Source organism: Solenopsis invicta, chromosome 2, assembly GCF_016802725.1.
Source record: "Solenopsis invicta isolate M01_SB chromosome 2, UNIL_Sinv_3.0, whole genome shotgun sequence".
NCBI lineage: Eukaryota > Metazoa > Arthropoda > Insecta > Hymenoptera > Formicidae > Solenopsis > Solenopsis invicta.
In genome coordinates this window covers 6,563,999-6,578,058 of record NC_052665.1, presented here as the reverse complement: position 1 = coordinate 6,578,058, position 14,060 = coordinate 6,563,999, and the positions used below count along the sequence as shown (strand labels likewise).

Sequence of the window (14,060 nt, the reverse complement as noted above, 5' to 3'; positions counted from 1 at the left end):
TAATTTCAATCCTGTACTCTTCTAAAAGAATGCAATGAGTAAAATAAATGAAAAAATTAACAAGAAAAAAAGTTATTAAAGTAAGAGACGTCACCTGAATAGCGATTCTGATAAAGTTGAGATCGTGTCCTGCAAGTAAAGTAATGTTAGTAACGTACGTGGTGTTAACAATAACGCACGTACTTTGGGCTCATCTTGGCGAAGCCCGCGATACCATATACGTCTCTATGTACCTGCACTTTTCCTAAAGTGTTCATACACATGTATGTACCTGGGTGGTCGTTACGTACATATATGCACTATTACTACATTGAAGACGACTATACAAGCCACCCGCATACCTCGAAGAACTGGATAGTTTTTTTATTCCTTTTCTTTCTCTTTCGCCTTCTCTTACTCTTTCTCTCGCGATTTGCGAAGCTTTTATTCCATTATATCATAAAGGTATCGCACCAACTATCATTCCGCCATTTCTTCACCAGTCATGCGGTTGTGGTCAGCCCACCACAGGATAATGTCGACGCCATGTCTGTGGCGCGTCTCTCTTTATTATCCGTCGTCTCTGCATCGAGTGACTCCTGAGAAACACAATAACATTCGTCGCACGTTAGAATCGATATTTCTTTCACGAAGACGGTGTATCGAATTTGTCCTGAGAAACGCGACGATACGAGAGTCGCAACCTCCTTCGAGAGGATGCTGAAAATTTGATTCGTATGAGAAGCTGATAGTGGAAGCTGATGGACAGTTTTGTATTCAGCGCATGCATGTATAGCTTTCTTCAAACCGTTACAATTTTAGAAAAGATGTAATGGAAAGTTGAGAGTAACAGACAAGTTTAAAAGAAGATTATAAATATTGTCGGATAAGTGAAAAGTATTTTATAATTTTTTTAAATTAATTTGGATCATGTTTATCTTGTGTAAATATACGACATTGTTACACGTAACATTTAAATATAATTTTTTAGGTTGATTTAATAAAATCTACTATCCTCTTTATAGGATATCATGTGAGACAAATGTAAACAATAAAGATGAACAACACGAATTACAGCGAATCCAACAGAGTTTTCAATAAAGAGATCTATGAAGAGTTTTGAAACACAAAGAGAGATTCCCGTGTTCGACGTTCTGTGAAAATTAGGGACAAAAACTAGGGGCTGGATCAGCCGTACTTATCCCATCCTCGCGTTTACCAGCCATTATGTAAAAGCATTATTCTCTTTGTCATTTGTCACAAAGCCCTGATGAAGACGTCGATCACTGTGTGTCCCGAATATTATTTCTTAAACGTAAATCTGTTTTTAACCGAAGATAATTTTCCTGGAAATTATAATTATAGTTAATAAGAGAGAATAAATAAAAAATGAGATAAATTTAAGTGCTCATGTTCTAACAATAACAATTAAATTATATGTCATTTCATCAAGTACAAAATAATACTCCAAAACAATTGTGAAGCGTTCGTGAACGAAGCGGTTTAAACGGGAAAGTTTCTTGAGATGCTTTTATGGTAACGTTAGCGAGACTTTTAACGAAATTTGAGAGTCCATCAAGCTGGTGGAAAACGCACAATGGATGTTGGTACAGGATGTAGAAAATTATATTGCCGTCCATGTTGTTCCTCATTTTCGTCACCGTTCTTGAAAAATGCAGACTCACCCTCGCCGTTACAGTTACATTAGCCGCAAAGAGGTTTCAAGTTTAAAAGTCCACAGCGTTAAGCTTATTCCTAAAAGATGTAGCATAAATGAAACAAATTATTTAAAAAATTAATTTAAAAAAACGTATTCTGCAAAGATATAATATAAATTTCTTACTTGTTAAAAAAATTTTAGTTTAATTTGGTTTAAAAATATTCTCTCTCAAACTTTCTCCTATTCTTTATTTAATTCAATTCTAACTCTTTCAATAGAATTAATAAATTATTTAATAAAAATTAAAGTAAAGTAAAATATATAAATGATAAATATATCTAAAAGAAAAACGATTCTTGTAAGAGATACGAGCGTAGAAAAGCGTCTAATATTAACAATACCAAAAAGGAGATTTCAAATAATTTTAAATTAATCCTTAATTAAAGATTGAAAATTAAAATTTTTACTACTTTCTTTTAATTCAAATTGTGAAACGTGCGAGTTCGATTTAAGGGTTGTGGAGGGATGTATACTAATATAATATCTCGCGAACGGTCGCCCTCCATAATTTCACTCACGACGAAGGCCCTAATTTGTTTTGTCACGCAGTGACAGAGGAAGCAGATATCTCGCGGCGCCTTTATCGCGCCGTAATCGATAAAGCGAGAAAAAAGGACGCAGGGACATTCTCGCCTTCCAGGAACCTGCCGTATGACGTAGTGCCGGTGGCGTGGACCTCCCGTCAAGAATTCTCTGTCTCTACGTAAAAAGAAAGTGGGAAAATCAAGAGAGACTCTGTAAGTGACTCTCTCTTTCTTTTTCTCTTTCTTTCTTTCTTTTTTTCTCATTCAGGTGCGCAAGGCAAGAAACTGACTAATTCGAAAATTATCTCAAGAATTATAAAATTAAGAGTACCGAACGACCATTGTTTTGCTACCTCATAGTCGACGTTAAAATCATTTGGGAATAAAAATGGGACCTCTATCAACAGTTTGATATCAAGCGGAACAAAAGATAAAATCGTGCAAGATTAAATTAAAGATATTTTTTGTAAACCTGTAGAACGTATCAAAAGCATATCTTGCAACGATTGAAGCACGAAAACGAGCGACGCTCTCTTTTGTTCCTCTCATTAATTCGTGGGATCCTAAAGCATGCATTCTACGACTCTTATCAAGATCACCCATAGATCCTTTTAATCGCCGTCTTCTCTGAAAAACTCGTCCCGGTCGCCATAAAGGAGCGTTCATTGCCGAACGATTTGTACAAATGAACGGTGACAAAAGGTGACAATTATTCGAGTGTAAGGGGATAGACTCTCTTTCTCTCTCACGTTGTCTCTTGACTTCTATCTCTCTCAACCTCTCTCTTCTCTTCATTTTCGTCTCCCGTCCTTCTCGCGCGTCGTCTCGTTCTCCTTCTTTATCTGTCGCGCCATCAGCCACCACGCGCGCGACTCGTTATATCCTCTCGCTCTAATTAACGAGCGACCTGTGTGCGCCCGCCGCGCGCCGGTAAGAGCGAGATGAAGAACAAGAGTGGAACAAAAAGGAAAGAAGAGAACGCGCGTGAGAGAAACAATTTATTGCGAGCCTAACGAATAGAAATGTATATTATTGAGCGGTACGATTGCGCGCGAATGTAGAAACGAGCAAAGAGGTACAAAAAGAAGAATTAAGAAAGAGAGATGATAAACGATTGACGAGAGGCAAAGAAGGAATGTAATTTCCTTCCATCCTGGAGAGGGATTATCTTTTCGGTATGCGCACAATTCCTATATACAGGAGTTTGAAGAAGGTTTTTGGAAAAAAAAAGAGGAAAACAAAAAGAGAACGATAAAGACGGAAGGCACGCAGGAAAGCGCGGAGGTAAAAGGACGTGAGAAGACCGCGAGAAGAGAGCGGGGAACAAAGAGCGGCGGAGCGGCGCGGAGGAGAGGGAGGGAGACGCCGGGAGATTGGAGCAGACGAAGAGGGCAAAAACGAGAGAGAGAGAGGGGGGGAAGAAAGAGAGACAAGGTGCGACGAAGAGGAGCCGAATGGAGCGGGTGACCACGTGACCACCGGGCGGGGGTGGCAGGCGACATTTCGCATGCCCAGAACTCCACAAGCCGCGAGACGTATCGCGCACACACACGGCGAGGGCCCGCCGATACACCTCTACCTACGTCTACGACGCGACGGGGAAAACGATGGTCGAGCGGGAGTCTATGTCGTGAGTGATTTCCGTGACTGATGGAAAAGTGGTTTCCAATCCAAAAAAAAATTAAACGAACGATCTCGCGAGCGAGGAACAGTGGTGGTAGTGGTGGTGGTGGTGGTGGTGGTGGTGGTCGGTCGGTCGTGTCCGGTCGAAGCACAGCCAGGACTCTCCGCCGGAGTTCTCTGCATCCCTCGCGCTCCTCGGGCGGAGCAGTGATCTCCTGCGGAAAATCTCCTCCTCCGTTCGCAGCTCGGACGAGACGTCTCTCCTCCCTCTCTCTCTTTTTCTCTCTCTCTTCACCGAAACGACGTGGTGAATTTAATCGTTTCGTATCGTATCGCCGTGCCTCTGTGTTGCATATGTGTTGTGTGCCGGGCGGTGCGCGAAACGTAACGCACGCGTAACGTAGGGTGGTGCATGAACACGTACAGCATGATGTTTCCGTGCTCCTGGAAAGTGAATCGAGCAAAGTGAATTTGGCCGATAAATATAATCACGGGTAAATGCCTGGATTCCAATACAACCCGTTTAGGCGCATACGCACGTAGCAGATACGCGCGGCCGCACGCACGCGTTACGCACCCCCTGGATAACGATGCTGTTGTCAGAAGGAAACTGCCGACGGCATCCTTGAACGTTTGTCGGAGCGCTCTGTCTCGAATCTGGCAGCCAGCGACGGAACGTAAGGTTCTGATCGATCTTTACTTATTCGCTACATTTCCTTTTTTTTTCTATGATCCTTGCAGAATATCTCTTGCGGCAATTAATGTACACGTACGTGTGCCGAATCAGGATTTGTCGTTATGTCAGATTGCGTTACGTCAGATCGCACATCCAGACACGAGCAGCGAGTGGATCTTCCTAAAAATTAATAGTTTGTTAGCATAGAAGATTAAACCCTAACAGCACGTGATATCGAGCAAATAATGTAACATTTTACAAATATACGCATGATATTGTACGAATGTTCGTACGATATCCAGAATATTCATACGATATCTTGTGGTGTTAGGGAAGTAGAGATATGTTAAAAATTTGAAAAGAAATGTGAATGAAAAGGACAGAAAAGAAGTACTTAGATTGGAGTAAATAATTTATGTTTTGTCGAGGCATACAAAAAAATTTGTGGATGATCAAAATAATAAGCCAAAAACGAGATTAGTACTTATACCTTTTACAAGTTTCAGTTATCATTGTCAATTGTTTAAAAACTTGACATTATATATTTCATTATCTTTTCCTCTCACGAAGAAAGTTGATTTGTTCAAAGAAATTTTTGACATATTACCTTTTGTATCACAAGTCGGGCTACTCAAAATTATACCGAAATAAAAATTATTACATTAATTTTATGTAACGCGTTAATCAGCGTTAATGCTTTAAAATTATAATATATAATTTTAGAATTCAATAAATGTGCCATCTCTCTCGTTCCCTCTAAAAATCGGTTTCATTAATATTCTATTAATTCTTACTAATTAATCTACTTGCAAAGAACCACTCTTCAGAAGAAAAGTTTTTATAGATATTTTTTTTAGTTTCACATTTTTTTATGTGTGCAAAGAAGACATAATTATTCTTTTCACATCCGAAGTTATTTACATCAGAAATTAAAACAACTTGTCTTCGTAAAAATGCATGGATGTTCTATACGTACATTTTTGCTAAAATAAATGAGAAAAAGAAAGAGAGAGAGAAAGAGAGAGAGAGAGAGAGAGATCCGCGAACGGATGTTCGCACACACGCATAAAACGTCATTATCAATTGAGCATGCGTAACTTATGCATCTCATTCGGCTCGTTACGGCAGTAATGTATTTTAATTGGCCATTGCGTAGTATCAAACAATACGTTCTCTCGAAAAAGCCTGTCGCGCTTAACGATAGTTTTACCGAATTATATTCGTAACGAATTATATTCGTTCACGAAACTACAACCGGTGTGCTTGTATAATTAAATAACGTTTGTAGAAGAGTACAAGTTTTGGTATTTTTCTTTTCACAAGTGCGACTTTACAGTAAAAGATTATAAAATTTGAAATAAAAGAAAAATGGGATTTCCAGAAATCATTAACATCTTGTTCTAAACACTTTGCGTAGAGTGTCTTAATAGTGTGATAATTATTCGACGCGAATATTCTAAAATAAAATACAGCGCAATTGAAAGTTATTTATTCATTAGATCAATCGACAGAATCTTAGACTTGAGACGTTTTATAATTAATACGTTCTACTTGAGCAGTAATATTATTACGAAACAAATTCAGAGCAAATAAAAGAAACATTATTTAAAAATAGGATAATCAAATTTCATGAGAACTTTTTTTAAGTATTAAGACACGTGATAAATAACTTAGTAAATTTGTTTAAACAATAATAATTCTTTTAGGAAACGAGACTGATGGAAAAAATAATATTTTGAAAAGATGTCAAAGAAACTTTTGTATTCTTTGATGTGCCTAGGTAGGTTTGAACGAAAAGCTTTTGTCTCGATAAACTTCTCTCCTGTAGCCATCCTTAGGCTTTACTCTCTCTCTCTCTCTCTCTCTCTCTCTCTCTCTCTCTCTCTCTCTCTCTCTCTCTGTTACGGTCGACGACGTAAACCGAGCCGTCGTGGACGAGAGGAGAGACCTGCGGATAAAGCAGCGGCATTCCTCTTGTTTCGCTGCATTTCGTTTTCCTTGACGGTTGACAGACAGTCAGCCAGTCAGACAGCAAGCTAAGCAACTCGCCCGCGATAAACACTTCGGCACAGGCTTTTGTTTAGATAAGCGAAGTGCCTTTCATCTCTCGCTTCGCTGTGCATTATGTGCAACTCGGCGCGGCGAGATGAGCTGCGACGATGTACATACAGGGTGGCAATAAATTTGTGCCCCTATATTTGGCGTGTAATGTTCCATCAATTTGGAGCATCGATATTTTTGCATAAAATATATCGAATTGTATTATTTAGAATAAGTATTCTAAATCTGATGTTAAACGCGACAAGTCTTATAATTTATCAAGACTTTCCTCTGCAGTGTCATTTACTCCAGTATCTGTATGATACACGCGCATATACTACAGCCATTGACAAAATTATTAGGCACCCTATTTATTTAACAATTTCTCCAATTTATAAAAAAATACATAACACTATAAATGTTACAATTTATTTCTTAAGTAACTACATAAACTAATATTTGCTTGGTCCACCATTATTTTTTATGACTTATTTTTTAGCTTACGAACATACAGTTATAAGAAATTTAGAAAAAGCAAGAGTGCCTAATAATTTTGTCAATGGCTGTATAATCTGTAAAAATCGTCAAGGATAAAATAAACATTTTTCAAAGCTAAAGAAAAGAGTCGAGCAAGTCTATTTTTGCGCCACATTCTTCTAACAAATTAATTCGTACCCTTCGTTCGGATAATGCTAATAAGTCCTCGATGAGTTTCGTTCAAAAATACCTTCAACAACTCCTGGGAAATTTGACTTTACAACTGACAACCGATTTAACGTACTGTGATAACAAAGCCTTTAAGCAATCGCGATTTGTATCAAATACATACTTAAATCGTAGTCTTTTAATTAGAAAACAAAATCGAGAGAATTGCATGTGCGAGCGTGGTCACACCTCGAGGAATTCTTCAAGGTATTTTTCGCTCTATGGCGCAAAATATGTACGAGACATATGTACGGGCACGTACAAGGGCGGAGTGCAGATATAGATAGTGACTTGGCAACATAAAGAATACATAACGCAAAGCTTCGAGGAGGTACCATTGGCTGGTTTCGGTGCCTCGTGGTGTACGCCTACTCAGCCAGTCACTCCACCTCTTCGACACGCAATTGGCAGACAATAATCGAGTTCTCACGCAAACGAGCAGCCTCGCGACCTCACAGGTGCGATCCTTCTTCACCTGCGAGATCGCATTAATGCACGATCCTTCGACGGAGGATCGTTAAATGCCTTTTGGCACATGAGCTGAAGTCACTACGTCTATTAATCTAGTGACTTTAACTGCTTATCGAAGTATAAATTCATTGACGACTTCGCATGCGTCATTTAAACTGTAAATTGTTGAAATATAATAAGAAGAATAATTATAAATCAAATTAAATAGAGAACATCGACCCGCTTATGTAAAAACACAATGATAGACGAAAAGCCTTATAGATCATAGCCAGTAAATACGGATAGTGTGTGATTTTATATACCTTTTCAAATTCACAAAACTGCGCGCCAAATAAACTTTTCGGTCTTAACACACAGTAGTCCAGAGTAATTATATATTATTACTTTTTATTGATATGTCATTAATAATGCTTTGTGTTTTACGATTTGCGGATTCTCTCCTCTCCTCTCTTTTTCTCTTTCTCTCTGATCATTTTAGGCTAATGGTACAAAAAAAAATTGAAACAGTAAAATGTAAACAATAAAGAAAGAAAGGAAACAGTAAGCAGTAACAAAGATGTTAATTTCTTTACTGTTCACATTTTGTCCGTGCGCTGCTAGTTTTCAGTTTTTCCAACAAAAAGATAAATCGGTGATTTGTGTTCATTACAGATAGAGTGATATGTTAACCGAGGACAATGATCCGACAAAACCAGCAGGGGTTTTAGACAATGCTGGCAACGTGTCTTCCTCGACAGAAGCCTCGGTACAGCATCCTCGCGCCGCAAACAATGGTAGATAGAATATGCAACTGCATTGGCGTAGAATAGATATATTGTTCACACAAGTTCAGATTTACATGATGGATCCTCCCGTTGTTTTTATTTTTTATTTATTTTTAAAAACAAAAATTAAAATAAAATTGACGTGATTGCTCATTACTTCATTTGCTCGCAAACGTCTATCTCTGGACACAGCTATTTATATTGATAGCTTAAGTACTTTGCGTTTTGGCATTCTATTTCAACCATCAATTTCTCAAAATTAAAAAAAAATGGCAATCAATCAATTTTATTTTGGACCATTAACCAAAGATGCAAAATAAAAACATTTCTAAAAGTTACATTTATAAACAAAATGCTTTGTCTATTTTCATACAAGAGACCGAAGTTAAGAATGAGGTGCAGGACTGCCCCGAGAATGATAGCGTACCCGGTAGTGAATTGTACATCGACGAGAATGCCGAGGAAAAGGAGCAGGAATATCCGGATTCGATGGAAAAGGCGGATTACGGATCCTTATACGGCGCCAACCAATATTACAACAGGTATTATTTAAATATTTATTAATTCGCCAGTATACGCAGTCCTGTGATTGAACATAATAAAATTAACTTATTTGTTCTTAGAAAATAATTGCGAGAAAAAGATATTTTATTTCCTGAAGAAATGTATTTTGAATAAAATAAGAAAAATATACTTGCTGCGTAAAGCGCTGTAATGTTTTATCTTTCGGCTTAAATAAATCAATCTTGGTTTTTTTTTTTTTTTTTAATCACCGGGCTGCGTAGATATAATATTTGTAAAACCAATTCGGTTCGCACAAGCAGGTCACCATGCTTTCCTCCTTTGTCACGGTGCTTCTTCTTCTGTAGCCTATACAATTCACCGTCTTACGGATCAACGACAGCTTCGAAAAACGCATCGAGCTTGCAAAGCTCGTATCTAAGCTCTTACACATCGTCAAGCTCGATGACGCAGTATCCGTCCTACGCCAGTTATACTAGCGGGACGAACACCTTCCCGAACATGGCACAAAATATATCATCGGCCTCTCAGGTAAGGACGCACACGTTTGATTTTACATTCTATTTCCTTTGGTTTTTTTTTTGCAAATTATAAATAACTTTCCCTCCTCTTTCGCAGAAATTAGACTATAGCGCTTACAGCAGTAGTTTGTATGGAAACGACAGGGTACCGCTACAGTATTCCACATATTATCCTGTGCCCGGTTATCACGCGCCGCCAACTTCGTTCAATATTGGAAACATCAACTTTACTGGTAATCTTTTAATGTTAGAACACTTTTTAATTTCTTGTTCTTAAAAGAATGTATAAGATGTAAATAAAATTCCTTATAAAAACCAATATAACAGCTGTTGTATGAACTGTTGGAAAGATAATAATACGAAAACTTTTGCATTTAAGTCATTAATCAAAATGTGATTTAAGCCCAATTTTGAAAGTTACGTTAAAATGTTCAATATTCTAAAATTTCAATGCTCGTGAGTTTACTTCAAAATAAGCGATGTAAACAAGAGATTTTGTGATTCAAAAACAAAAATCATTTAGACGTTTAATATCCTTTCAAATAATACAATTAATATTATTTTGTGTGCACGAAAAGATTCGACCAAATCCGCGCTCACGTTGGACCCAACGACGCACGATGCGAGCGACTTGACCGCACGGGAAACCGCAAACATTGAAGGTAATATACGATATTATATAACATATTATCCAAGATATTATATAACTTTTAAAAAAATATTTCAAAAAAAAGAACATATAAGTTTAACGATAAAGAAATATTGATGAAAACATCTATATAATTTTTACAGTGGCAACGACGAAGCCGTGCAGGCGCGGAAGGAGACAGAGCGGAAGCGGAAACAGTATCGGTTCCGCAGATACGACAGAAGCCGGCCCCGAGCGTATATTCATCTGGGACCTCGACGAAACCATAGTCGTGTTCCACTCCCTACTAACTGGACAATTTGCTACCAAGTATCGTAAGGATACAAATCTTCTGGCTCAAGTAGGGTTCAGGATGGAGGAGATGATATTCAATTTGGCGGATACGCATTTTTTCTTCAGTGACGTCGAGGTGATAGAAATTTCCTGATATAAATTTTGTGCAGAATTGTCTATCACGAAGGCAGAATATCCTAAAGATTTTTACAGATTTAAAAATAGAAAAACATTTAACTATCTTCTATAATTACTCTAATTAACATTCTGTACAATATTTTTCATTTAATTTTAAAGATTGTATAATATTTTGTATTAATTTCCTAGGAAAGAGAAAATTTTTCTTGGAAATAGTAGAAAATACAATATTACCAGAATGTTACTTATCATTACTATTTATATAAATTTGCAAATAATATTTGAGACGTTTGAACGCAGTTCAATATATAGTCCTGCTTGTAGTCCACTTTCCGACAGAATCCACCAGTTGACCACATGTGATCTTTAAAAACTAACATCTGTATAGACGACTACCTGTCGTGTGACACGCCGTGAAATTATAGTTAGAAACACAATGATATTTTTTCGTTCGAGAATAAAAAAAATTTAAAGCCTACACATGCCACATACGGAACACATATGCTTTACAATACATAGTGTAACAATCTGTAGATAGATACTGGTTATTCGTATTTTTAAATACAAATGCAAATTTGCAATATTTAGCATGTTATTTTCTTTCATAGGATTGCGATCAAGTGCATATAGACGATGTTTCGTCAGACGATAACGGGCAAGACTTGACATCCTACAATTTCGCGACCGACGGTTTCCAATGCGCGTCTGCAAACAATGGGATATGCCTAGCATCCGGAGTACGAGGCGGAGTCGATTGGATGAGAAAGTTAGCATTCCGTTATCGTAAAATTAAGGAAATCTATTGCAATTATCGAAACAACGTGGGCGGTCTCTTGGGTACAGCCAAGCGCGAACAATGGCTGCAGCTGCGTTCCGAGATCGAAATGTTAACCGATAACTGGTTGACGTCGGCGGTCAAGTGTCTGAATATTATCAATAAGAGAAGCCACTGCATCAACATCCTGGTGACGACTACACAACTGGTGCCCGCACTCTCCAAAGTTTTGCTATTTGGCATTGGCGGAATATTCCCCATAGAAAATATATATTCGGCCTCTAAAATCGGTAATTATCTAACATAAAGAAATAAATAATTGTCCGAAAAAATGCGGAACTACAGCTATATCATTTGATCGCATTACACGCACATAAAAATATGATGTTAAAAGACAGCTTTTATGCTAAATTAATTTTTTCGATTTTATTTGTTGTATAAATTTGTTAGGATCGGATTGGAACAAAAGTTCATAACAACACATATGCGTTTAAATAAATTTATATAGATACAAATATCTCTAAGCATTGTCTTTGAGTTTCATTTAAACAACACTACAAACTTTTCCAACCGAGTCCTAACAATATAAGGATAATTAAAAATAAATTAACATTAATCAGTTTTAGTCTGTCCTTTTTATAAAAAAAATAAAAATAAAAAACAAACTAAAAATTTCTTTCTTTACTTTTGCAAAACCATAACAAAATTATATTCTCGTTTTAGGAAAGGAGAGCTGTTTCGGTAGGGTAGTCGCCCGATTTGGCCGTAGATGTACGTACGTGGTGATAGGAGATGATTCGGACGAGGAAACAGCAGCGCGAGCGCACAACTTTCCTTTTTGGAGGATAAATAGTCACTCGGACACTCAAGCCCTGTATACTGCCTTAGAAATGGGATTCCTTTAATCAAAAGCACATACAAAAACCAGTCTCTGCCGGGAAACATTCGATTGTATGAAAAAAGAGCATGGCGCGTATTTCTATGCGATTAGCAAGAACGATGGAACCATGCTTCACATACGTATATACATACATTCCCTCACTCTTTTTCTGGGCAGCTTTTATCATTCCTATAACTCTTTTATCGTATGTAATATACATAAAAGAAAAATCGACTTTCGTAACTGTCACAGTTATATTCGTCGATATAAAAATGATCGCGAGTTCGGCCGGACATTTAGTCCGAAAGTGATATAGAATGAAAGTAAAATTTTAGTGATAGCAAGGAAATTCGGAGAATAAAGATTTATGTATCATAAGATTCTTTCGGACGCGATTTTCTAGCGTTGGCACTTAGTCACGTGTACTATAATAAATTGAAAAACGGAATCTGTGAAAAGTATATATAATAATATACGTTTTATGTACTTAAATGCACTACGTTTGTATTTCTTTCTTCTAATAATAACAAAATCAAACAATTTTTACTGGCATGTGCTCAGGAGCAGCAACTATCAAAATTCAGTGTGTGGAGTCTTCTACCGATTAATCGAGGGAGGGGGGGGGGAGAGTGATCAAAAAGTTTGTAATTGCGTTTTTCATTGGGCGGCACTGACAACGAGTGCGCACTAAAACCGACACTGTCAGAAAAATTAGAAGTTATCTTTTAGATACCTTTTAGATACCTTGTGATAAGGTACTTATATGTCATCAAAAGGACAACCTCTTGTCATCTTAAAGACACTTTTTAGCTAACTTATTTTTTTCTATTATCTAAGTTGGTGCTCATGCCAAATTTCGCATGTAGTGCGTACTAGTCCAGCCAGTGAAAAACTCTATGATAAATAATTTTGGAAAAAAATTATCAAATTCCGAGTGTAAAAATTAGACATTCAAGTTAATTCGAGAGTGGAACTCTCCACACACTCCATATACTTATAAGTTGCTGCCCCTGTATGTGCTAACAAATTTTAATAAAAACAGATTTTTTTATTGATACTGTTTACACAGTTTATATGTAGATACATAATTTTTCACGAGCTATTATTATAATTATCATTTATTTAATATACCGTGATAGTTCTACGCGCAAATTTATTGCAAAGAATTAATTTGATGATTCGTTATATTTCTATTAATTATACTTGCTTTATATATGTATTTATCATATCATGTGTACTTTTTTTACATTCCTTTAGTTTTTGTGTCACAGATATAGCTGTACGCAACGTATATTATGTATATTTTGAAAGTATCCATATCAATTACATGTTACACACACCATATAACAATCTTACTGGACATAAATGCATTAGAAGAAGTATTTATATATTTGTAAAAATACTATATAGTTATTATTACCATATTTTGGAATTGTACAAGGCTATTTGACAAATGGAAAAATGCATTAAGTAATATAATAAAAAGAAAGGAACGAATTAGTATAGTTACTAATTACGGTTGACATCGTTATGTGTAAAAACAGTTTATAAAAATTTTCTGGATATATCGTATTATTCGTTAACAAAGCTATTAATAAAAATATAATTGAAAATATAATATGTAATGTGACTGTTCGTATCAAAAAAAAAGAATGCAAAAATGAAAGTAATTTTATCCTTTGGTAAAAAAATTATCTATGCATCAAGTCTATGTTAAATTATATGTGGTACTAATTTAATATCAGCTATTCTGAAAATAAATCAATATTCTAAGATTTTGTTTTATTTAAAACAAATATA

General features: G+C 36.5%; 1 protein-coding gene across 5 annotated transcripts; it reads left to right on the top strand.

Moving 5' to 3' along the window:
• Window positions 1-3,664: 3,664 nt before the first annotated feature.
• LOC105200807 (eyes absent homolog 4) lies at window positions 3,665-14,035 on the top strand. 5 transcript variants are annotated; one of them, XM_039457483.1, is made up of 9 exons: window positions 3,665-3,853; window positions 8,390-8,511; window positions 8,881-9,044; window positions 9,327-9,555; window positions 9,643-9,778; window positions 10,124-10,207; window positions 10,338-10,603; window positions 11,214-11,670; window positions 12,104-14,035. In XM_039457483.1, the coding sequence occupies exons 2-9, from the start codon at window positions 8,449-8,451 to the stop codon at window positions 12,283-12,285; spliced, it is 1,581 nt and encodes a 526-aa protein (XP_039313417.1). In that variant the 5' UTR covers window positions 3,665-3,853; window positions 8,390-8,448; the 3' UTR covers window positions 12,286-14,035. The 5 variants fall into 5 exon arrangements, with proteins under 5 accessions (XP_039313417.1, XP_025985981.1, XP_025985980.1 ...); XM_026130196.2 differs by having other exon boundaries at window positions 3,666-4,523; XM_026130195.2 differs by having other exon boundaries at window positions 3,666-4,528.
• The last annotated feature ends 25 nt before the right edge of the window (window positions 14,036-14,060 follow it).

What these genes read in the sequence shown, in the direction of transcription:
- LOC105200807 (XM_011168543.3), top strand. Translation starts at nt 8,400, where the DNA reads ATGTTAACCGAGGACAATGATCCGACAAAACCAGCAGGGGTTTTAGAC. An exon ending in TCCTCGCGCCGCAAACAATG is followed by an intron (nt 8,512 to 8,878) that starts GTAGATAGAATA and finishes TTTTCATACAAG; the next exon opens with AGACCGAAGTTAAGAATGAG. An exon ending in ATATTCGGCCTCTAAAATCG is followed by an intron (nt 11,671 to 12,103) that starts GTAATTATCTAA and finishes TTCTCGTTTTAG; the next exon opens with GAAAGGAGAGCTGTTTCGGT.